The 26072-nt window shown below is 35.7% G+C and overlaps 1 protein-coding gene across 2 annotated transcripts in view; it reads right to left on the bottom strand.

The window, feature by feature from the left end:
* Positions 1–25389, bottom strand: part of LRP1B (LDL receptor related protein 1B) — a 1832840-nt gene extending 1807451 nt beyond the window's left edge. For both annotated transcript variants that reach the window (XR_013447098.1, XM_078070743.1), the window contains exon 1: positions 24229–25389. Coding sequence is in view for 1 of the 2 variants with exons in the window: in XM_078070743.1 (XP_077926869.1) it covers positions 24229–24424 (196 nt within the window). In the remaining variant the exon portion in view is untranslated. The remainder of the gene's footprint in view (positions 1–24228) is intronic.
* Positions 25390–26072: the final 683 nt, after the last annotated feature.

Raw genomic sequence — 26072 nt, forward strand, 5'->3', positions numbered from 1 at the left:
ACCCATTGAGGAGGTTTAGACAGAAGATCTGTGTGGGTTATTTCAAAGGTCATTCTAGTAGCAGAATGGTAAATGGATTGAACTTCCTAGTTCTTTTCAATGAAAAAAATTGTATAAATGCCTACTTCCAGCATTGACAATGATGAAGATGTCATTTCTTCTTTGATACATTCTATTAAGTAGGGCCAGTATGGGTGGGATGATACTTTTCATTGCTAACTTTCATATAGGGCTATATAGTTTGCAAAATGTAGAGTTTTGAAAAAATTCAGTAAAGAATTAAAATATTTTCTGTGGAATATGCTACATAGAGTGAGTGATTTGGTAGCCACTTAAGTGTAAGAGACAAATCTTAAGTTCTTAAACATTTGGTTTGAAAGGTGATCAACCAAAATGTTATAATTGGTACAAGCTTACAAATTTCCAGAAATAATTCATTAATACTGAAGATGTTTTTTTTTTTTAATAAACCACAATAACTTTATATTTCAAAAACTTCTTCAGGGTCTAGAATTAACATTAAATCTACTGCCTAGCAATGGTTCATATTTTATATTATTTTATGTTTATGTTTCAATTATTAATATGACTATTTCTCTTCATGAAACATTTTAAATAACAGTGTCTTATTTCATGTGTTCCTTGGGGTTGTTTACTGTTCTAAGGCTCCTAAGGTTAAATTAGATAAAATATTACTTAACCTTATTTTCTAAAAGTACTTAGATTTATACAACATGAAAGCTGAACTTCTACAGTATCTCATTTCACGTCACTTAAGGCACTTGTCATCACAAAAAATGAGCTGCTTGTGTTGCTTGTACACATTATCTGCCACCCCTCGGAAGTCCTGTTTGCCACACTTCGGCCTCATTTTTTTTTCTAACACAGAAATGATGGCTTTTCATTACTGTGTCACTCACACTTTTTCTTGTAAGTCTAATTTTATCTAGCATGTCCACAATAAATATTTTTGAAATAGTAAATTATTAGTGAGTTGTGTTTTCCTGCCATCCATACAAGTAAGTTAAGGAAATGAGAATTAAACAAAAGAAATAAAGATTCCAAAGTAGGAAACTGAAAAAAATCACAAAAGTGAACTGACTTTCTTTAATATTGTTGTGGAATAATTAAGTTTTAATTCTGTAAAACGTGCTATAGAATTTGGAAAGCACTTTGATTTTCTTACTCAGGTTTAAAGATTTTTATTTATTTATTTATTTATTTATTTATTTATTTATTTATTTACTTTATTTGAGAGAGAGAGAGAGCATGAGCAGGGAGGAGCAGAGGAAGAGCGAGAGAGAATCTCAAGCAGACTCCATGCTAAGTGCCAAGCCTAATAGGGGGCTCAATCTCAGCACCTGGAGATCAGACCTAAGCCGAAACCAAGAGTGAGACACTCACCTGACTACACCACCTAGATGCCCCTTCTTGCTCAGTTTTAAAACAACACCATATAATAAGTTGTCATTTATTACATTTTACAGATACAAAAATTCAGTTTTGGAGAAAATATGTGATTCGTTCATGGTTACTCTGTTAGGAAGCAGCAGAAGCTGGAGCCTGGATACAAAGCAAAGTCTTTGACTTCAGGGCTACTCTATATTCCATTGTAATTTTATGCCATTAATACACAAAATATACCAGAATTTAATACCTTTTATTTTTTGTCACTTGGAATATGCCATTGCTCAGTGTGAGCAGCCTTTTACCTCCCTGCATCTCATTTTCAAATCCTGGATCATTTTTCATAGCATGCTAAGACAAAGTCTAGAGTTTAATAATTAGTTTTAATAAAGAAGCCCTTGAAAAATCTAGCAGCAATAAAATATTTTCAAGGTAAAAATTATATTATGTCTGATATGTACTAAGAGGTTTTACTGCATTCTTTAAAAATTGATTGCAGGAGCGCCTGGGTGGCTCAGTCGTTAAGCGTCTGCCTTCGGCTCAGGTCATGATCCCAGGGTCCTGGGATCGAGCCCCACGTCGGGCTCCCTGCTCCGTGGGAGGCTTGCTTCTCCCTCTCCCAATCCCCCTGCTTGTGTTCCCTCTCTCACTGTGTCTCTCTCTGTCAAATAAATAAATAAAATCTTAAAAAAAATTTGATTGCATATATATGTTAACTCTCATTTAGCTGAAATAGTTAATTAATGGAACACATACATGTCAGTATAAAAAAGTATATTATAAAGTTAATATAAAACTTTATATTTAAACTGTAATATTGCCTTAATTACAATAAACAGAGGTCTAAAATGTAAACAAATGTCTTTTTCTGATTAAGTTGATTCACATAGTTGATTAATTGTGTGCAAAGATGAGCAAGAAAGAAAAAAGAAGAAAGAAATTTTGACATATTTTAAAGTATTTACATTTACTGTTATTTTACAATATTTTCTGGGCTAAAAAAAATAATACCACTCAATAAGGTTTGTAAAAATGCATAAACAATAAAGATATATATTTTAATAAAAACAGATTATGTTCCTAAGCACTTTGCTTGATTCTACTATTATAATTCTTAGACAAAAGCATTACACCCCAAGAATTTAAGGCCACAAATATATCTTAATGGTTCCAAAGAGTTTTCTAATATATTGTTTTTCTGCAAGTCAAACATATTTCCCTTCTTAAATATTAAGATGCATAAGATGGCTCAAATATAAAAATTAATTTACAGGGAACTCTCTATAAACAAATATAGAATAGATGTGTTTTCTGAAGTGAATATTTCCTATGATTTTAGAGCCTCTATCATTATCTTAAATTATTTTTTCTCAAATAAGTTATTATTCATCTTCAATTCCATGTGAAAGAGCAATCCTAGATTTAAGGTTAGCTGGAAAATCAAAAGGAATATGGTCAGTCTCTTCATATTCTCTACTAGGAGTGTAATTTCCAAGTAATTTATCAGTAGATATTTAATAATTAAAAAGAAAAACAAATTCACTAAAGCATGGGCTGCATATGCCACTGACTACTATGCTCCTCTTGGGAGAAAAAAATCCATCAATGAATGAAAGTAGAATTCACATTTTTAGAGTCCTTCTCATCTTAATGATTACTTCATGGCACCATCGTTCTCATTTCCTGTAACTGCTTTCATTTGAAACACAAGCTATATGAGACTCTAAAGGACTAAAGTATTAAAGTACTAAAATCGGACAAGGCTGAATGAGGACACTTGGACATCCAACACTTTTTCATTGATGACCAAGTGGTTGGGATATATACATTTTTTTTTCCTTTTTCAAATACCCCCTTTAATTAATCATTAGCATTTTTGTATGGGTTAACAAGATGAACTAAATCTTTTTTAAAGGGACAAAAACACCCTATGGATACCCACATTGCTCCACAGACCAGAGATCTAGTGACTATATTTTCAGTTACAGATTTTGGTTAAAACTGGCTTGTAGAATTTATTTGCCAAGGTCACTGGAGTTAGATCATTTGCATATTTCCCCCAACTGACTCCAGGTGAAAACTACTGAGCATGTCAAGTGGTGGGTGTCTCATTCATTACCTCAGAACAATTTATCACAGAAACTATGCTTACCCAAGAACTTTCCTAGTGAGTCTCAAGCACTGGTTTCCTTTTCAATGGATTTTGAGAGACAAATATCTCAATTTTTATGTGATAGGATTCTTCTGTTACAAAACATAAAATACCTCAAAAAAAAAAAAAAAAAGAGCATGATGACCTTATAAGCAGCATGAACCTCAGTGGACTAGGAAAGAGTACATTTAGAGTGGACTTGGGGAGGAAACAACCATTTCCCAAAGATTGTTATTGCTTAATGAGATCCGTGACCACACATCCATTATGTGAGATAAACATGGTTCCCTGCTGGCTCCCCAAAGCTTGCTGACAGTTGGTGCTTACGATGTTAACTCACTTTAACACCCTAGAAATGTTCTAATGTCTTTTTCTCCTATTTCTATAATACTAGAGCAAGGCTTGAATCCGCCATGTAGAAAATATAACAGCAAGATTAAAACAGTATAACTTGGATAGTCTCTATAGTAATTCTGTATTGCTTATAGTAGCAACATATAAGTAATGCTTATTTAAAGAGGGCATCTTCTTCTATTTTCAAAAACATTTTTTGTAGTATCTATAAACTGATCAGATACAAAAAATCTTCAACTATTGGCTTACTCTAACAAATTATGTTTCTTTAGTAAAGGAAACCCAAGATTAACATTGCACATATTTTGCCTAGAACTATTTGTCTTTATTGCTTTGCCGGAAAGCAAAATTTTAGCAGTTTTGGGTTTAAAAGACAAAAATAATGAAAAAAACATACTTTTAAATTTTCAGATTATTTTACGTAAAGAGTAGCTCTTCCTAATGAGAAGTAAAGCATGCCTATCAGGCATCCCTCATAGTCCCCCTACCTGAAGAGAAAATAATAGCATCAGCAGAGTACAGTGTTAACATTCAAAAATGATATCTGGTTCAGTCGTTTTCAAAAGCTGTATAGAATGATACATGTCGTCTTAAAAGACACAAAGCTAAGCCTTGATTTTCTCTTAATTCTGATTTTCTGACAGAAAATCTTTAGCACACACACTCTGATGAGAAAGCAAACTACCCTTTATGTAAATTTATCACTTAGAGGCATTAAACATTTACTTGGTATTATACAATCACATCATTCTTCATGGAAAAAAAATTAGTATTTTTAATAAATATAGTAATGCCTGTGGAGAATAAAAGAAACAACAAATGTTCCTCCTGCCCCCACCTGTTTATTTTTTAAGGCAAATGCAAAAGCCTTATATGGGTAAAAATAAATAATAAAAACTTGAAAACTTTTGTTTTTAACCCATAAAAACAAAAAAAAAAAGTGCCATTTTATTATTACCACCAAAATCAGAGAAGTAGTCTAGATTACCAATAAGTTATTCTTTCTAATTTCAGATACAACATAGCAGCGTATCCCCATAGGACATTCAATACATGAACACAAAGTCATGACTTGAAGCACTACCGGTAAGTTAGCAAGTTGTGGGAGTAACTCTCTGTTTTCATGTAATCAAAATGTCATTTTAAGCTAATTGAAGAAAAAATAAATTATATTTTTAGAGACTAATGTCAGAAGAGAGTATGAAAATATATACCGAAAGTTATTCTTTGACGTTTCTTTTCTATTATAAAGTAGTTCATCAATTATAGAGATTTTATTTTTTTAAAGATTTATTTATTGGGGCGCCTGTGTGGCTCAATCGGTTAAGCGGCTGCCTTCGGCTCAGGTCATGATCCTGGGGTCTTGGGATTGAGCCCCACGTCAGGCTCCCTGCTCGGTGGGGAGCCTGCTTCTCCCTCTCCCTCTGCCTGCCACTCTGCCTACTTGTGTTCTCTCTCTTCTGTCAAATAAATAAATAAAATCCTAAAAAAAAAAAAAAAAGATTTATTTATTTATTTGAGGAGGGAAGGAGGGGCGGAGGGAAGGAGGGGCAGAGGGAGAGGGAGAATGAAACCCAAGCAGACTCCATGCTGAGCACAGAGCCCAACTCAGAGCTAGATCTCATGACCCTGAGATTATGACCTGAGCCAAAACCAAGAGTTTGATGCTTAACCAACTATACCACCCAGGTGCCCCTATTTAGATTTTACATGACTTCTTCTAGAGATGACTTTTAAAAGCCCACCTTAGGTCCACTGAATTATAAAGAACATTTTCTGCACATCTTACTGTTCAAGAGTTCTTGAATTAACCATAGTGAACCACAGAACTACATATTTTAGGTCAATTCTCTTGCTCCTCACTAACTTTGTACCTTCAATTCCCTGTGTTTAGAAGGTTCCCATCTTGGACAGCAATAGCCTACATGACATCTTTATGCTAATTAGAAAAAGTAACCCCCTCTGGTCCAATGTAACCCCAGACTAGGGCACAAAGCTTGGTAAGCTGAGTGAGACGTGGATGTCATTCCTCCCTACCATTCCTCTGCCTAAACCTTTTGCAGACTCTGCAACAGTTCTGCTCTTCCTACTATAATTTCACTGGCTTCTAAGAGATATTAACTGCCAACTGTAGGCAGTAAATACATATATAGTAATAAAATATAATAATAACTAGCAGTGATTGTGAGTTGGTGGTTTATATATCTCTATTCTATACTTACATCTCTTTGAGCTTTTTTGCAAATAAGCATACAGAATTTCAAAGAGATTATGTATCTTGGCCAATGTGACACAGCTAATAAGTGATAAAGCTTGGATTGGAATCCAAACTGACTGACTTCAAAACTTAATCTCTTAATCTCAACCTTAATGTGTTTTTTGTTTTGTTTTGTTTGTTTTAGTTTTTGTGTTTTTGTTTTGTTTCATTTTTAAATTACTGGGAATAACTCAAGTGTAGGTTCCTGGATCTTTTATATATTTTTCTCTTCTTATATTAAAGTGGTAGAAAGCACAAGATGATCTTGAGACAAAGAATTTGGAGAGTTTTTAGAGAAATATAGCCTTTTGCCTGTGGATAACGTCTTAACTTTATTAGAATATTTATAAACTACTAGAATGGTGTCTCCCGTTTATATCATACTATATGCGGGCATATTAAAACAGCCAACCAACCAACCAACCAACAGACAGGACACATTCATCTGTTACAATGGGAATCCTGGGATGAACAATATTGCATTCTGTTCATAGAATGAATGCCATTCTTAAACATATTCATCATACAAGACCATATGACTGAATACATTACAAAAGCAACCATTATTACTACTACCAGTACTAATAAACTTTCATTAATTGAGTGCCTACTATAAAAAGACACTTTATAGGTATTTTCTCAAAACCTCAAGACTTTATGGTAGATATCACACATTTCATCTATAAGGAAACTGAGATTTGAAGAGATAATGTAATTATCAAAGATAATACAGCTAATAAGAGCAGTCTTTTTTTCTACAACGGTACACAGCATTACTGCAGAGCATTTCAGCAAAGCCAAAGCTATGGAGCACTATCTGTTTCTCTTAGTGTTTGCATCGTTAATTCTACTATGTATACACATACCTAATATCACCTAGGAAATATTCTGTCCATAAATATTCAATCGTAATCTAGTCTAGCCTATAGATCTAATATCCAGTTTACAGAAAACATTGGTGAGGGGCCCCTGGGTGGCTCAGTCGTTAAGCGTCTGCCTTCAGCTCAGGTCATGATCTCAAGTTCCTGAGACTGAGCCCCACATCGGGCTCCCTGCTCAGAGAAGAGCCTGCTTTTCCCTCTCCCTCTGCTGTTCTCCTTGCTTGTGCTCTCTCTGTGTCTGTCTCTCTCTCTCTCTATCAAATAAATAAATAAATAATCTTAAAAAAAAAAAAGAAAACATTAGTGATTCAGGACCAAGATAAATAAAATAATGAGGAAATAAAACAAATTCAGAATACAAGATATTCTATAATTGGCATAATCATTTCAAAAGATAAAGATCATGAATAAAATGTGATGGGGTACTGTTCAATACAAATGAATTAAGAGACAAAATAACAAAGAAAAAGTATGATCTATGATTACCTAGTATTTAAAAAGAAAAAAGATATTTAAAAAACTATAAAATACATTTAGAGAAAACTGGAGAAATGTAAAATGAGCCAACAAAATCAAACAAAGAGGATGGTAAATGAAGGAAATGATCATTTTTGCTGGAGGAATCAGGGAAGATGTCATGGGATGAGAGGAATTTATTCAATGTATTCCAAGACATTGTTCTGTGATTTTTCAGCCTATATTGATTTCCTCATTGTCTAAACTCTAACCTTAACAATAGCATTTTTCAATAAATACTGCTAGGTCATATTCTCTCATTGTTTCTTATATGTAAACCTCTTCTCTCCAGGATTTCATCTTCTATTCTTCTAGTGGGCTCTGCAGTGCTCAGGACAAGACTACATAGTTGACACTCAAGTAGATTGAGGCAACAGATATTTTTGTAGATACAGGATCTACAAGTCCTCCTCCTAGCATTGAATATGTTAACACAAAGCAATATGTACTGCAATAGAACTCCAGTGTATATTAAAGCATTAAAGGATTCTTTGAAGTTAGTGGTAGTTTCATGCTCTTTTTGCAAAATTCAATCAAACTAGATGCTAATAAAAATAAGTTTGCCATTAGCCAGCAGGAGGAAGAAAGATCCTTCAGTGGTTACAGAATACAGCTTCAACACATCTTGGTGAGGTGGGAGTCTTTATGCATTATTCTCCTTATTTTACCAGGCAGGAAGTAGACACAGAGAGAGGCTAAGTGACTTGCCCAAGGACAAAGAGTGAGTCAGTTGCAGAGCTGGGAATTGAGCCCACTTCTCCCGGTTCCCAGTGTACAGCTTTTCTCAGCAAGCCATAATGCCTTTCAGATGGATCATTTCCTAAAATGTATTAAGTTGTTAAAAATTCAATATGGGTGTTGCATTGCTTTCCAACTAGTTCTGTTTCTCACTACCTTCCTAGAGCTATTATCAGAAGCTAAACTGATGGTTGGATCAATAATCTCACATCTATATTTTTTTAGACAATATACATTAAAACTGGATGTATCCAAGCACCTAAGATGAATCAGACTCTTTGGAGAGTGAGGTTGTGTTTGGCTCTTTTAGCAGATGGGGGAGGATCTTACAGTGAGGGGGAAAAAAAAAAAAACTGCAGCTCAAAGTTAGGAGAAACTGGAAATGATTAGGAAGAACAAGGCCTCATCAACCACCAGAAAGGCTTAAAAACAAACAAACAAACTCCAGCAATATGATGTTCATGGTGGCACTATAAAGGAAGAAAATTAAAAACTGCATACATTGAAAACGTGGAGATCCTAGGCATTTTGAAAAGATTCTAGACACTTATTTTTATACAAAGCTATTTTTCATTAGCTGGAATTTTATTAGCTGGAATTTGGTTCATTGGTTCATCTTACCCATGAGTCATGGGCAAGAGCTATCTTTTTTAATCACAAGAGACTCATACTATGCTCCTATCATGCTAACTAAACCGGAAATGGTAAGTAAGCCAGATACTAACACTCCTATATGTCTTCTGACTTGATCACTGGAAACATCACCAACTCATCAATGTGTCCTTTACTAAAGAACCCAGACTCAACTATAGAATCTCTCTCAATACAGCAATCTGAATAACTACCGATCAGTCAAGATTTGTCCAAAAGATCAAACCCATTCACTATCTCTGGGGTATGCTTTTCTATTCACTGTCCATCCAAAAGACAAGATACAAAATCACTATAGGCCCATGGCCTCACCTGCCAGGTCTGACCAAATCCTTTGTTATCATCCCTTATATGACCTTGGAATTATAAGTCATAAGATTTATGAATTATCTGAATTAGACCATCAACTCCTGAGGGCAGAGATGCTTTTAAAAAAAAAGTACCTAACACAGGTCTTCTGAGAAAAGATCAATAAATATTAATTGATTTTATAAAATGTATGCGCTTTTTAAGAAACTTTGGAGACAGCGATATTTTGAATGCCTTAAAAAGCATCATCACCCATAATCACACTAATTAGGAATTTTAGTCAACAATCAATCACTACAGGGATTACTGTATTAAAACTAAAGAACTGAGGAACTGAGGGGTGCCTGGGTGGCTCAGTTAATTAAGCAGCTGCCTGCAGCTTGGATCATGATCCTGGGGTCCTGGGATCAAGCCCTGCATCAGGCTCCCTGCTCAGTGGGGAGTCTGCTTCTCCCTCTCCCTCTGTCCCTCATCCCTGTTCATGCTCTCTCTCACATGCACTCTCTCTCTGAAATAAATAAAATCTTTAAAATAAAAAAATAATAAATTAAATTAAATTAAAGAACTCAGCAAAATGATTTCTTTTGGAACATCAAAACATATCAGTAGAGGAATTATTCTTGCAATTGTTTACCACCCTTAAGATAATCTTATGACACTGAAGAGAGCACATCCACCTAAAAGCGTCTGAAGTTCCAATATCCCATGATATTGGAGTAGCAGTTGATTCCAGGGCAAAAACAGGGAAAATCAAGATGAGCTTGAATCATCTGGTTGGGTTAGAAAGAAAAAAAAATGCTCAAAAAAGGATGGGGGTATCTCAAAAGGGCCACAGTAGCCAATCTGAAAGACTTCCCAATGGCCAAAAGTAGAACAATTTAAGCAAGAACACAAACAATGATAGTATTAAACTATAACACAAATAATAAAATAAATACCTGTGAGTCTATATTGATGGAAGGAAAGAAGGAAGGGAGGGAGGGAAAGAGAGAGAGAAAGAGAGAAAGAAAGAAAGAAAGAGAAAGAAAGAAAGAAAGAAAGAAAGAAAGAAAGAAAGAAAGAAAGAAAGAAAGAAAGAGAAAGAAAGAACAACTTTTTCTTACAGAAGAATTCCAATTAATAAAGTAGAAAGAATTAGAAGGGCATCATCTCATCTAAGTGATCAAGGTTAACATCACCAGTAATAAGGCATATTGACATGCATCTCCTGATACCATACAATGAAGAGGGCAGATTTCTTATGTGACATTCTAGTCAAAAATACATAACCATAAGAAAATCTCAGGTAAACCAAATTGTGGGACATTCTACAAAATAACTGGCCAGGATTTTTCGATGGAGCCCAAGTCATGAAAGTAAAGCAAAGACAGAGATTGGCACAAATTGGAGGTCTAAGGAGATACGGCAACTTGATACAGTGTTGAATCCTGGATTGGATGTTGGGATAGAAGCAGTTCATTAGTAAAAAAACTAGTGAAATATAAAATCTATAGTTGAGTTACTAATATTTATTGTACCAATGTTAACTTTTTGTTTTAGTAATTGTATTATAGTTCTACAATATGTTAACATTAGGAGCAGCTAAGTGAAGAGAATATGGCAACTCGCTGTATTTGTTGTATACATTTTTTGCAAGTCTAAATTTTTTTCAAAATAGAAAGTTTTCTTTTTTAAAAAAAGCTGATTCAAATAGTCAATTTGGATATACTAATTCTTATGTCAACACAGGTATGAAATCTAAAGACAATGCGTGGAAATAGAGTACACACTTGGCTCTTATTAAGTCACAGCTTTCCCAAAGAAAGGGAAGATGAAACACAAACCTAAATGGGATTCCATTTGTGTCTCAGCATAAGAATATGTCTACCCATTAGGATCATACCTCAGCCATCTTTTCTTCACTATATTTTTCTTCTCCCTTATACTCTTTTCATTTTTTCATTCCACATTTTTTTTTTTTGGGGAGAGACAGAGAGAGTGCAAGGTGAGGGGGAAAGGGAGAGAGAGAATCTTAAGCAGGTTCCATGCTCAACATGGAGCCCCACACTTGGGGCTCACTCACCACCCTGAGATCATGACCCCACCCTAAATCGAGAGTCAGACACTTAACCGCCTGACTGAGCCACCCGGGCGCCCCTCATTCCACATTTCAATAATGATGTGTGTGGCACAGCAACACTGTTTTCACCAAATGGCTGTTACTTACCATCTAGAATATTTTTCATGAGGTCCCTGGAGTGCTGAGGCTAACTGAAATCATCCACATAGCATGTCCTCACCATTTTTAAGAGAGCTTAGTTTCTTTGATCACTTTCAGTGTCATGTTTCTGCTTCAAGTCACAGTTGGGTCTAACAGCATTCATTTTCTGTGGGGTCTTTAAGAATTTTCTCTGTATCCACATTCTCTCCCCCCGATCCTGCCTTTATGTCTCAAAGGAGAGAGGAAGTTTTGAAGGCACAGATGCAGGACACTGTTGAAATTCATCTTTGATATCCTTCCTCCCAAAGCCATGACCTATAACAATTATGCACTCCAAATTTCAAGGCATTATGCTCAGCTCTCTAGGGCCACTTTTGGTTTGCAATGCACCTAGTAAAATGTCTTTCTGCTGCGACCCAGTCCAACCCTATGCTGATGCCTGCAACTGGAGGACTCCACATGGGTGACAGGCTGTCAGCTTGGGTGTTCAATCCATCAACTTGTGTTTTTGACCCCTATAATATGATTTTCTTTGTGTTGTGTGTGTGTGTGTGTGTGTGTGTGTGTATGTTGCTTTTTATCTTGACGGGCAATATTTAAAACTTAAGGCATTATGCATAATAATCCAGATTCTGGGCCACTCTTAAACTATTTAAAGGTCTGGCAACGCTTGGCTCACATTCACCCAAGGCCACAATCTGCTCCAGTCACATATCAGCTGCTCCTTTGGACAATGTGGGTGTTCTCTAATTTACACGTCTCCCCGTGGGGCACCTTCTGACTAGCCTGGGTGCTGTCTGAATTTGTGTTTGTAACACTTGCCCTGTGTCTTGCCCTTCAATTCATAAAGTTGAGTCAGATATGTCTGAGTGCCATTACCTACCATGATGAGCAAAGAGATCTAGGCAGCCTTTTCTCTGAGTGAAGATCTCAGAAGCCATAGGCAATCTATTTCTCTCCAGGTAACTATAGAAGAAATGTGGCCTATCATTTGCTCTCACCGGCAGAAGGGAGGGAAGAGCGCAGGATTGCTGCTTCAGGTTCCTTTATATGATTTCCTGCTTTTTAAGAAAATATTACTATTGTATACTGAGTTCCACACTCACAGGGTGACTCTCAAGCGAGAGTCTGGGACTTGGCGATAGAGCCAATCCTGCTGCATTTCACACGGAAGAGAGTTTTACTAATCCTCTTTGGCATTCATCTCTAAATCCTGGTGAACTCAAGCAGCTTCAATCTCTGAAAGTTTATTTTTGACTTAAGTGATTTCCTTGCTATTGCTAGATTTTTCAGGTGTCTCGCCAGCTTAACTGCTATCTGAATAAGCTTTGTTTATCTTCCTTGGCTCTTTATAGCAGGTTTAAGTCTGTTCCAAGGGGTCACAACATATCCTGCCCAATGCCTTTTATTCTGAGCGTGCAGTCAGTAATTATTTTTTGCTTTACCTAAAATATAAATAACTCCCTTATACTCATTTTGAACTTTTTCCCATAGTGCTTTCCTTATGAAAGGAAAAAAAAGCCCTTCAGCAGACCTCTGTGTGATGTGAGCAGAGTTCTAGTCAGGGAGCATAAATCATGCCTCCTACTCACAAATATACAAGTAACCCTTCCCCTTCCTGCTGTTTTCAATTACTCAGATTAATTTATTTCCAAACTTTTTGGCACCCCCCCTGCTAAAGTACACAGCAAACAAATTTACAGCGAGTCCCAAATTAAATATTAATGCAAAATCTTTCAGCCTCAAATTTCATTTGGTTCAGTCACTCAAAAATTTAATAAGATTTTGGTGTTTATTTCATATTTAACTTATTTCTAGGCAAAATGCTGATTTTACTACTGAAATTTTGGAGCCAAATTATTAAAGGGGATTTTGACAATAGGAATGAAAAATGGGCTGAACTTAAAGTTATACACAAATTTGATTTCTGCACATGCATCTAGCAAATGTCTGCTAAACCTGCATGTAAGCTCTTTACACAACAAATAAATTGGTTAAGATCCTTCGTTTCAATGCCTTGTTGTTGTTGTTTCAATACCTTATTTATAAAATTTAAAATGCCTGAGCTTTGGGTCTCTTTATTTTAACCTAATGTCTTTAGTATATGTCTTCCCTTCTTTAATCAAAAGATGTATCATGTTTGAAAAACTAGAAAGCAAGTTGTCTTTTTAAACATTCTGTGTAATGATCATGTAGCTTTTTCAAGGTAATTTCTCTGAATGAAGTGAAGTATTTCCTCCACAATGCTGCTGCTAGTAACATAAGGTAAATAGTGTCAAAAAGGTTGATTACTCCCAGTTGCTTTCTTGGCACTAGATGACCTGTATAACTGAAAAAGAAACTGAGTGGGAATATTTGGGGGGCTAAATTTGCACTTTGGAATGCAGATTTGAATATGAAGTTTTAAAACCAATTTCTGACTTTTTCTCAAGGTAGATAACAGGAAAGAGAGCAAAAGGAAAGGAACAATAAAAAAAATCAATGGGATCAAATCCTGAAACAATTTTTAAATAACTTAGGGTGTAGAGTAACTCACTCAGCTTCATACTAACAGTATTTCTTCAAACACTGTATTCCTTTCTTCATTCTCACAGACCTTCTGGGCTCTGATATTTTTTCCTTTACCATCAGCTTTATAATACCTTTCTCTCTCCTTTCTCTCAACTCTTTTTCCTTTCTAGCTCCAACAAGAACTCAATAGACCCAAATGAGTTTGTTTTGTCGCCATAAGCAATCTTTTCCTGAAAATCCAAACTTGCACAATTGTTAAACTAGTGTTTCATTGCTTCTCCTGGTTCTCCTTGTTTACTTGTTTCTTTCCCTAGTCTATAAATCACACTGAATGGTACATAGCAGTTACTGTAACAGTTATTCAGTGAATGTCTGGGTACAGAATAATCCAAGGGCCCTGACTGACAAAGAGGAATACCCACTAGGTCATAAATGCTTACCCAGTAGATTTTCCACCATTTACTGTCACTACCCCCTTCCTTTCTACAGTTTTCTTGGAAGTTCCAGGCAGGGTAATGAATATAGCCAATAGCAGCATTCTTAACAACTTCTTCCCTTTAATCAAATATTCATTAGTGGGAACTCGACTATCAGCACAAATTCTTCTCAGTCATGTCAAGAATTTGGGGACAATGAAAATGAGTTCTTCCTTGAAAACTCTGAGGATTTCAAGGGGAAAAAAATGCACAAATGAATCTTCATCACACAGGCCAATGCCTATTCCTTCCGCTGTTATATTCATTTAGATTAGCAGAAATAAAAGAAAAATAATTACTGCCATTTTTACTAATGCTTAGACTATCACTAAGTGCATTATTTTAACTAAAGCCCCAAAGAATACTATGAGTCCGACTCTACTAATTCCATTCTACAGACATGGTATGGGAAAACATGGAGTAATAGGGAAGATGGTATTAGAAATTCTGAAATATAAGGGAAAAGGTAATAAGGCAAGCAATATTGCAGGGTTCACATGTGGCCATCACATGCTTTACACTGAGAAACATGTTTCATGCAAATCAATAAAAGGTGCTGGAAAAAGGAATGCATTCATTTTTAAATAGCCCTCACTGTTAACCTTTACTTTCAAAGATAATAGTTTGAGGCTGTATTTAAGGATATAGCCTTATCCTCTCATTATATTGACTGGTGCTGCATTCAGTGTTATAGAAAATCTTCCTAAATTAAAGATATGAGTTGCTTCTCTACCTGGTCCTCATCTACACTGCCATCTCCTCATTTAAGCCACCAACATCTCTCTCTAGGACAATTCTGACAACCCTTTAACTGGATTACTGTAGCCCTCTTATCCTCCTTCATTCAGCAGCAACAAGCATGAGCTCTTAAAAATTAAGTTGTGTCACGTCACCTCTGATTAAACATCCAATTGCTGCCTGTTGTAATAATAACAAAATCCAAATGCCTCACCTTGATCTGCACTGTCCTTTGTGATCTGTTAATGGCTTTACCATAAATATGCCTTTTCCTACTTGTCCTCTTTCCCAAACACGCACAGTTCACTTCAAACACACAGATTTTCTTTCTCTCTCTAAAATACCAAATTCTTGACTCCCTCTCAAGGGTGTGCATGGAAAGCTTCTCCTTCCGAACTACACATACTTGTTCCCTCTCATTCTCTTGTATCAGCAAAAAGGCCATCCTTCTCAAAAGGCCTTCTATGATTACAACCACCAATTACTTATCTCGATTGCATTACATTACTTTTTATTTCTTCTTAGAACAAAATATTATTTGTTTATTTGCTGACTGTTTCCTCCTGCACTAAAATGTAAGCTAAATCAAACCAGTTACATTGTCTAACGTGCTCACTTGCCTCACTCCTAACTTCTAGAACAGTACCCGGCACATATTTGCTCTACTTTGTTGAAGAGTTGATATGTAAGTGAATGACCACCAACCACATGGATTGGGAATCATATGGATTCAGTAGGGAAAAAAACTGAAAAAAATTAAAGCATCCTGAACATGTAAGGGATTTCTGGTTTTATAGTGAAATACAGGATATAATGTTTTCACATACATTATTTTCCTTGCTCTCATGAAAGGTGTAAGGGAGACCACTTTGTCTCTTTTATGGAATTGGTTGGAGTGGTTTTCTGGAAAAGTCTGGCGGTGTTTTCACAGGCACCCAGATTAAAATACACATAAGAGAAAACCCTCATGCTCTTTATAACCTTATGTTCTCCCAGCAATGAGAGCAAGCAAGAAGAATGGAAAAGGTGCTAAGATTTTGGTTCTTACACTACGAGGATTAATTTCAAAATAGTTGACAATATCCTTAACAAGCGCAAATAGGAAGAAAACATCCTAGTAGGGGAAAGAACTGTATCTAAAGATGGACAGATGCAAAATGTTTAAATTATAAATTCCACTTATTCTTAATGTTAGCCAATGTTGGATTAAATCAACATATTTTCTCCCAAGGAAGATTTGTATGCACTAACATTATGCGCCATCAACATGGTGCTGGTGAACTGCTAGCCTTTTTGTTAAAATAACAATACAAGGACTCAGCCAAAGAGCCTGAATTCTGAGTTAGTAACTCTATCTATAAATCTTAGTTATTTTTTAAAAACAATCTGAGAAATACAAATGCCCAGTAGGCACGATCATAATATTTTTACCTGAAGAGGCAAAAATCTCACCCATGAGTTGGCATCGTTATCACTGTACTTTCAAGAGCTTAATGATGAGAAAATGCCTTAAAATTTAATAGAGTTGAGTAAAGTGGAATATTTTAATAAAGCATACTTGCTATTTTAACATTTTCATACCAATAAAATATACCATTAAAAGCTTTAGAAAATGCACACAAGGTCTTAGATAATCTAAAAACCAAATCTTTTTTAAATTTCTAGAATGCATATTTTAGCATAAGTCTGAGGTTCCTAATTGCCTCAGTTACTTGGTCTGTGTGGATAGAAGTTTCAATAAATCCTTAATGTCAATGCACTATTTCAGCATCTTTGTCCTTCCTTTCCTTATAGATCCTAATTTCTAAGGAAAACAGACCATTCTAAACCCATTTCTGTTATCAGCCTTATACCTACAGTTTTTCTTTCTCACAAATATCTTAAAATACCCTTGGAACACTCAAAGCAAGCAACCACAACTAAGTTTTACTTCTCCTCTTCTCCCCCACCCCCATTTTTAGCTATCTTTTCTCATTTTAAGAAGAAAGGGCTACGATGACAAATTGTCATTAAAGAAAAACTCAGTGGTAGAAAAATTCTTAAGGAATTATGTATTCATATTTCTAAAGTTAAGCTGTCTTGGAAGTCTTGAAGGTTGTCAATGCAATGTGGAAAAGTTAGGAAGGAACGTCCTATTGATGGTAAGAATAAAACAAGAGATGATCTGTGCTACCTTGATCTTACCTAAAGAAGAAACGTATTCTTTCGAATAAAATGAGGTCGTGTTTCAACAATACCTGTCTTTGGTCTGAAGGCTAAGCCAGCCAGGACAATGAGGTGCATGCATCTCAGGAAGGGATGTCTGACTGTTAATAAGAATGCACTGTGAGATAAAATGTAACGCCGGCATCTTAGCAAGGCAACGCGCTCTATCTTCTTCAAGTATTTTTTCTTCTTTTTTCTCTTACTTAATAAAGTTAGAAGAAATCTCATATAAAAAGGTACTTTCTCAACTCGTTTTCTATAAAGGATATAGTTATAATATTAGTCATGTATTAGTGGAAACTTTCATACGTACATGATTATATCTGAGAAAAATAAGACTAAACAGATGACTGTACAGTAAGAATATATTAATCGAATTACTTTTCATTGTTTCTACAGGTAAAAGACACCTTTGACAAGTGTTGCATATTTACAACTATTTTGGAATATTTGAGAAACCCCAAATATATCATTCAACAAATATGAGGGCATAATTATTGAACAATATAAGTAACAAAATCATTACCAACTTAAGCATTAGCCTTTTGCACTGGTGATACTTATAAGAACCTGACCTACTGGGAAATCAACAGCAAATGAATGGGCCCATTTATTTAACTATACCATTGCATTTTTTAACCATAATCGGACATCTAATTGCAGACTGAAATTAAGTTAATGTGATTGCATGAGAAAGTTATTATAGTCACATTTATAAACACACTAAATCCTGTTGTCTATTTTATCACTGCAATGATTTCTACTATATATCCTATGTTGAGAGAAAGTCTTAACTTTGAAATAACATTTAGGAATATATTTTAATTTTTAAAAATATTTTACAAAATGAGAAAAATAAATTCAGTTAATAAAGCCTATAAAGAAAAATAATAAATTTCTAATTACTTTCAATAAAGTAATTATCTGACTATGAATGAATTCAGAGCATATACTTATTTGTATTCTAATAGTATTTTAGATTCTTATGCTAACCATGATAAAAATATATATTACTACAAAAATATATTAAATTTCTCTGTTATGACAGGAATAATGGCAAAGGTACATATTACTTACTCTACAAAGTATAGAAGGTAACTGTCATGCATAAGTCTTTTAGGGAAATACATCGTTATTATTTTTTGCCACAAAATTCAACTTTAGGCTTTTAAAGCAAGATCAGTTCTATTGTTTTACCAGATCTGACTGGCTACTATCTAAAACTTTGATTCCCATTTAGTTACTAGTCAGTTTCATCAATTAGTTTAGTCAGGAAGCTCAGTCAAAATAATTGGGTTTGTATGGAGATAGCCTCAATCAATAGGATGGAGAGAGAGACGGAAACTATATTTTGGTATCACTGAATTCAGAACAGAGCAATAAATAATACATATTTTCTAACTTGGCCTTGTAGTTATGCCAGGGGGGAAATGGGAGGCCACCAAATCATTTATGAGGAGAAAATATAGATCTAAAATTGTGAAGGCAGCTTATAGCAGAAAAACTCCTAATAGAAAAATATATATATAAATTTTGGAGGTCAAAGCTTACTTGTTCTGATGTGTTGCAAAATTTTCTGAAGCTTTCATTCCCCTTTCTATAACATAGAGGGTTCAGATGTACTTGGAGAGGTTGACATTTTATTAAAATGAGAGAGCACAAAATAGTGAGAACAGTGATTAAATATTATGGCAAGCACAATACTTTTCAAAAGCACGTGAGGTAGATACACTCATTGCCACACGTGGATTAGTCCAAAAGTAATTTTTTAAAACTCTAATTTTTAGAGATATGTTCATAGTTTAATATTTAAATAATAGAACATTTTTCCCCCCAAGGAACTAACAAGCTCTAAAGATCTCCGTCCTAACTAAAACAACTGGAAAATGTCCCCCAAGGCCTGTAGACCCTTAGATTTGTGATTGGTATGTGGCAATTTCATCCCTATGCATCTAGTTAATGGGTTTTTATATAGGTTATATTTGGAGAATAACAATCCACATGGAAATTAAAAAAAAAAAGGATTAAAAAGTATCCCAGTACTTTTCTGTTTGATTAGTTTTGTCCTCCATTCCCCACCAAAAAAAACAAACAACAAAAACACCTTGTTATTTGCACTCTCTGTGCATCAAGGTGGTTTTTGTCATTATTCTTAGATTAAATATGGGGACCCTGATTTCTTCTTCTAGGTAGTTTTTGAACTGCCTAGAGTAAACATGACTATTTCCTGATAGAAGTTTGGTCCAGTATGTATTCTGGTTAACTCATTATAGGAGTACTCAACCTTTCACTTTAGTTTTGTTTAGCATTCCAGCTGCTAAAAGCATTGTTTCAAATTATAAGCATGGAGGGCATCGTAATTACAGGTATTTCAAAAGCAAATTCATTGTAACATTTATATCCTCCACTGTCATATTTTGTTACAACAAAATATTTGTTACATTAGAAATTCATCATTAGAATATTGCATGTTGGGTCTTGGGAGTTGAAAAATAATTGTTGAAGTTTTTCAATTTCATATTTTTGTTTTTCAAGGAGGCAATATCACAAAGACAGACATACATTTTCTGGAATTTGGAAAAATGAAAGTTTCATATAAAAATTCTCTCTCTAATTTTTAAGCTAGAGCAGTGTTTTTAAAGGATGTTTGTGCCAAGGCAGCCATTTTAAATAAGATATGTATATATAATCTTAAAGAAGATTTTAAATATATATTATTTAATATGATCTATATTATGTATATAGTAAGTGGGTTGCACTCGCTGCTAAATTAGTTTAATAACATCATGTTGGTACAATCATGTTTAACTTTTAGCATTAATTCTACTCTCTTTGAATGCACCTATCTAAAATGAAGACAAGTATTTCCTCTGTACAAGAATTGTTTTGACAGACAGCTACAGAAGATAGAGAAATCTTTCAATACATCTGGTTGGTACTTTTTACTATACAAAATCCCTATTACTAGGAAGGAATTGAAGAAAGGGGAGTGCACATTTCATGTAAGATGTAAGAATTAATAGTAGAATCATGAAAACAAATTGATCATAGTAATATATAGAATGGAGGGAAGATACAGAGACCCTCAACCATTGCAATTATTGTAGATGACCAAATCATATTCAATCCAGGTAACTTTAAATGGAGCCTATCTTTATGGTATACCCAAGGCTCTGAAAAAAAAATGACAAGGCAAATAGTAAGAAATCAATGTCCTGGATCCAATACACTTGCAAACTAAAAATTTCTGCACGTCTCCACCATAAATGACAAGTAGTATTTAGAAAGTGTCATATCATACTTAAGAATATATTCACCATATCACTCATCCCCCACTCTAAGAAGATAGACTTCCTTCACTTCCAGTTAAAAAAAAAAAAAAAAATCACTTCCATCTTAATCATTCTCGCATTCTTAACATTTGAGTTTTCTGCAAATTTGCATGTATCTCCCAATTCTTAGAGGTTTAATTATATCTAACCTCACATTGATGGAAGTTTCTTTAAATTATTTTTTATACTGCAAACATTTTCATACGATATTTATTATGAAATGAGAAGAAAATAATTATTTTAAAAATTATTATTTTGTCTAAAGATACTTTAATCTCTTCTTTAGGAAATACTAATTTGGATTTAGTCTTTTCCTAAATTTATCATTTGGTTTTTTCCCCATTTTTCTTTCCCTCACTTACTCTGTTCACTGCAATTCACATTCTTTCTCTTGTTTTAACATATTGAAATTGTTCTTTGTTTTCCCATTGTCTCCTTCCATTCCTACCAGTTTCAATTTAAGCTTGAGAAAAGAGAGAAAGAAGAAGAAATCTCAAAGATTACAGAGACTTCTTCAAAACAAAACTTGTATATTTGTGGAATACAAAGAAATATGGATGGCAGTTCATTCTTCTTTAAGGGAAGGAAGATTAAAATTTTGACATACACATGATTGCCATTTTTAGATGGCTCTATAGACATATACATTTAAATGATTATAACAGCATGAACTTTAATTGTTTGAAAATATGTTTCCCCATCTTATCAGACTCAGGAATTTAAAAAAGACTAGCTTTAGATTTCTCAATCCCCTTTATTTTCAAAAAATTTGACAATTTAAAATACACTTCCTTTTAAGTCTTAATCCCTATCAAGCAATACTTTGATATGATATGACATTGTTATATGACATATTGGTTGATCCTAAGTGAATATGATCTATCCTTCACGTTTTGCTGTTAAGAGTTACAAAGATGTTTCCTTCTTTAGATGTGATGAAATCTAATAAGAACTGACACGTACATTAGCTTAACTCTGTATCAAAATCAATATAAACCAAGAAAATAAACAATGTGGAATTAGAAGGACAAGTGGATGTGTGTAGATCAAACACAAGGAAATACCTTAAAGTACTCTTGTTTTTTAAAAAAAATGTTTGAGTTTATACTCATAAACTTACAAAACAAGGAGCAACACAAGTAGAAGGTAATACAACCAATTCTATCTAGTTCACACAGTTTAAGAAGTCACCCATTACCCAATATATATTTGGAGAACCTGAAAGTGATTTTTCATTTTCTGGCACGAAGCTGTCTCCTGCACTACAAAACACACCTGTGTAATTCACATGCCTGTTTTATTCTTCAAGGACAATTGACATAAGCCTGTGCAGAAAGCTACATCTCATTAACCTCTTTCTTGAGTTTATATTCCCGTATCGTCTGTTTCAGCACTTCACTGAGGAAAGTTTGTCATAATGCAGCAGCACTTTCTTTTTTAACTTTAAACAAGATTTTCTCTTTTTTTCCACTTTTTCCAAGTGGGACCCACCCTTTTTACTTTTGACAGATAGCTGTGACAATTTTAGCTCCTTTCTGTTAGGAAAGTTGTGTTAAATATATATGATAGTGGCAAAGTGTTGGTCTACAACTATTTTTACTTGTGCTGTCTTATAATAGTACTTTTTATGCTGACATGGTGATATATGACACTATTTCAGTTCTAGGAAAAAGTAACAATCCTTTTCCATATGCCCTGTTTATATCTTAGCTGTCCCTGTCCTCATGTAACAATTAAATTTGCACCAAATTTTTATCTTTTAAGATACTTAGTTTTCTATCTCAGGAGAAAATCGGGGTCTTCATGTTTAACTTTTTATGATCTATACAATTCTCTTCAGGTATCCATTCTAATCATTGCGGTAACAACTCCCTCCCTCATAAACACATCCAAAATCACTGAGGACTTAGCTCTAGATGAGATCAAATTTGCAGAGATTGGGGACTCAATCAGAAAAAGCCCAAGAGCAGGAGTCTGCAGTGCCATTATATTCTGCTAGCTCACAGGGCTGAAAAGCTTCATTCTGTTCATCTGCTCTGGTCCAACTTCAAAGATTCTTCCTAAGGAAGGTTGAGAGCTGATTGTTCCAGATCAAAGACATCATCATTTCAAGTTAGAGCTATGTGCTCCCATTTTATCAGTATAGTTTTCAACTATTCCACACCAACTTCAAGGCAAGTTAAGACAAGTTTAGAAGCTATGTGGTTAGGTGGCAATGATACCTTTAAAAGATTATCACTCAGTTAATGTCAAATTTTCTAAAGGAACTAATATTAGTCTCACCACTGGTAAAGGAAATGTGTGAGCACATTATAAAGACCATAATCTGGTTGCCAACAGCAGGTTGAATAGAAACACTACAATTCATTCTCCTGTTCTTTCCTATAATGAAGCAATAATTTTTAGTCAATTCATAATTCGCTTCATATGAACACAGTCACTAAATCTCCCAGTGCAACATTTTCCCTATTTACTTGACATCGGGATCCAGGATCCTTTCTATCTTTGTTATTTCTCTTTTTTTTTCTAATTAAATATCATTGACAACAGCAGCAAACCAAAATATCATATATATATATATATATATATATATATATATATATATATGAAACCTAGATCTATGATACTCCTGATTTTACTCTAGGGAGTTAACCATTCCAATGCCAAGGGCCCAAATATTCATCTACCTTCCCCCCCACCCCTGCCTTTTTTTCATCCGTGCAACTGTTGTCAAAGATTGTCAAACTTGCACAGGGATTCCTGGGTTTCCAGATCAAAAGTTTACACAATCTAGGTTTATTATCATTCCCACCTCCTCTCTCCTCTGCTCCCCATAACACAGTGGTGGGTAAACATCGTCTGGTACCATGAGCTGTGCCACAGACCTTCAGAATCAAGAAAGTCAAGTTCAAGCAGGTGCCTGAGCCCAGAAGCGCCTTGAAAGCCTAAGCCTCTTGGCTGATGACAGGAATCTTGCTTGAGTCTGCCTCAGGAAGGGACTATAGAATCGAAAGGGGCCTGAGTCGGCGCTTTCCCCCCTCCACACACCCTGGGTGCAGCAAGTAGGGAAGTTAACCAAGAGCTAAGTTAAGGGAGCACACCCAACGCGGAGAAGCCTGAGCCTGCAAAAGCTCAAAGCTATGAAGAGTAAGCGCCGAGGAAGTCTTGGAAAAGCGAATTCTGATCCCAACATCTGCAGCGCTTGGGTTGCGCGGGCAGAAGCGCGCAGTCAAGTCCAAACGGTCCCAGTGGGGGACAAAATCAGGACCGGTAAATGGCCAAAGAGAAAAGCTGGGGGTGGGAGGAAGCCGCGGACTCTGGCACCTGGTTCAGAAATCGCCCACCGCACCTCTCACCCCCACGAGGCCAGAGCACTGTGGCCAACCAGTCCCGGGGAGCGGGGCCGCAAGGACTTAAGTTTCACACTCACTTATCTACAGGCATGGCCCAGCAGGAAAGCCGAGGAAGAAAGGGGAAGCCAGGATGGAGTTATTTCCTTACCTCTGTCGGCTCCCACGGTCAGCACCTTGGCGATAGGCAATAATCCCGAGAGAGTGAGTAAGGCGAGGAGAAACTCGGACATTGTGGTCGCTCGGTAAGGAAGCCTGCGCTGGAGACTGCTCCGCGGCGCCCTCGGCCCGGCGGCGGCGGCGGCGGCGGCGGCGGAGGCTCGGAGCCCCGAATCGAGCAGCGTCATTTACAAATGTCACTGGAAATTCTTCAGCTCAATGAGCCCAGCCAGTCTGCCTTCTCCTGCCTGGAGCAGGATGTGGAAGGTGTACGGATGCGTGCGTGTGGGAGAGAGAGAGTGTGTGAGCGCCAGCGAGCCGCTCGTGTGTCTTGACTTTTCAATGCAGGGTACGTCTGATCTTACATCACGCAAAGAGGGGCAGTGAGAGATGCCAGCGGATGGGAATTCACTGATTAATCACCGAATCCACCACACACCCCTTCGTCGTCCACATAAATCACATCTATTACTTAGTAAGAGGCATTTAACACAACAGGAAAATACCACCGCGAACTGAGAGCACCACAAATCACAATTATTTCCGTCTCCTTGAAGGGAAAGTAACTCCAAAGCTGGTTCTGTAGGGATTTGGGTCTTTAGAGAAGGGGGAGACTTCTGCATTGGGCTGAGCCAGCCAGGCGCCTAGGAAGCTCCGCATTTAAGAGCCAGCTCGGAATTATCAGCTACAGCGCTGGGATGCTTCTCTCGGCAAAGCAGCTTCGATACCTTCCCTCCCTGGAAGCTTCCTTCCCGGCAAGGAAGGACAAGCTAAGTAACTGAGCTTCTCTTAGGGAAATGGTTTCCTCTGCTCAACACACAAATGCGAAGCTTTCTGAATTGCTCTTTTAACTTTTATGCTGAGTAGCACCTGGGGACAAAGATGCAAAATATAGTGACTCAGCAGAAACAAAACCCAAAACAATCCCCAAAGTCATTACCCCTTGCATAAGAAGGGAAAGTGAATGCAAAGATGTCCCTAGGCAGGGAATCATAGAGCAAGGGATTGGTAGTGTGTTTTGCAGCGGATTTCTCTCTTTAAAAGGGTTCCTCGAACCATTTTAAACATGTGTTGAGGATTTTTTTTTTTTTTACTGTTTTTGCCTTGTTTTGTTTTTATTTTTCCACATAGTACAGTTATAGTTTAAAAACTTTCCCAAACCATCTGAGGCATGAACATGAATCAGTGGAATTAAAAAAAAAAAAAAGTTGTTTGTATGACCACTTGAGTTTTTAAATATGATCACTCAAAAACCTAAAATTTTAGTTAGCCATTCAGAAATGGGTAAAGAGTTAAAACTCAGAAATCTTAGTAGTTGATGGCTTATTTTTTCCTTATCCATAACTCTTGCCTAAGAACTAAGGTTGAAAAATGTTTCATATTTGATATTTTGAAGCTTGAAATGGATGTAAGGGAAACTATAAGAAAAGAATAAAACTAAGGAACAGGATGATTGAAAAGCAAAGGAAAGATACCTTAAACACTCTGTGCCATTTACTGGTTTAAACAATACAGATGAATGCCAGCACTATGAGCTAGCTGTTTATGAGAGCAGAATTATCCAGTAACATATTTGGATGTTCCTTAGAAGCCATTAAAATTAGACTGGATCAAAGAACACAAAGGTGACTCTAAGGGAAATTGCCAAGAATATGTGAAATTTGCCATTCTATACTTACACTGTGATTATAAAATATGTCCTTTATGTCATTTTTGCCATATTGTAAATTTTAAATTTGATGTTCCCTTGTATATCAAACCATTTAGTGTCTAAAAAGATGACTCCTTCCACCTTTAAAAGTGTATGTTTTCTTTTCTTTTCTTTTCTTCTAAAGT

The sequence above is a fragment of the Halichoerus grypus genome, chromosome 4 (assembly GCF_964656455.1).
Source record: "Halichoerus grypus chromosome 4, mHalGry1.hap1.1, whole genome shotgun sequence".
NCBI lineage: Eukaryota > Metazoa > Chordata > Mammalia > Carnivora > Phocidae > Halichoerus > Halichoerus grypus.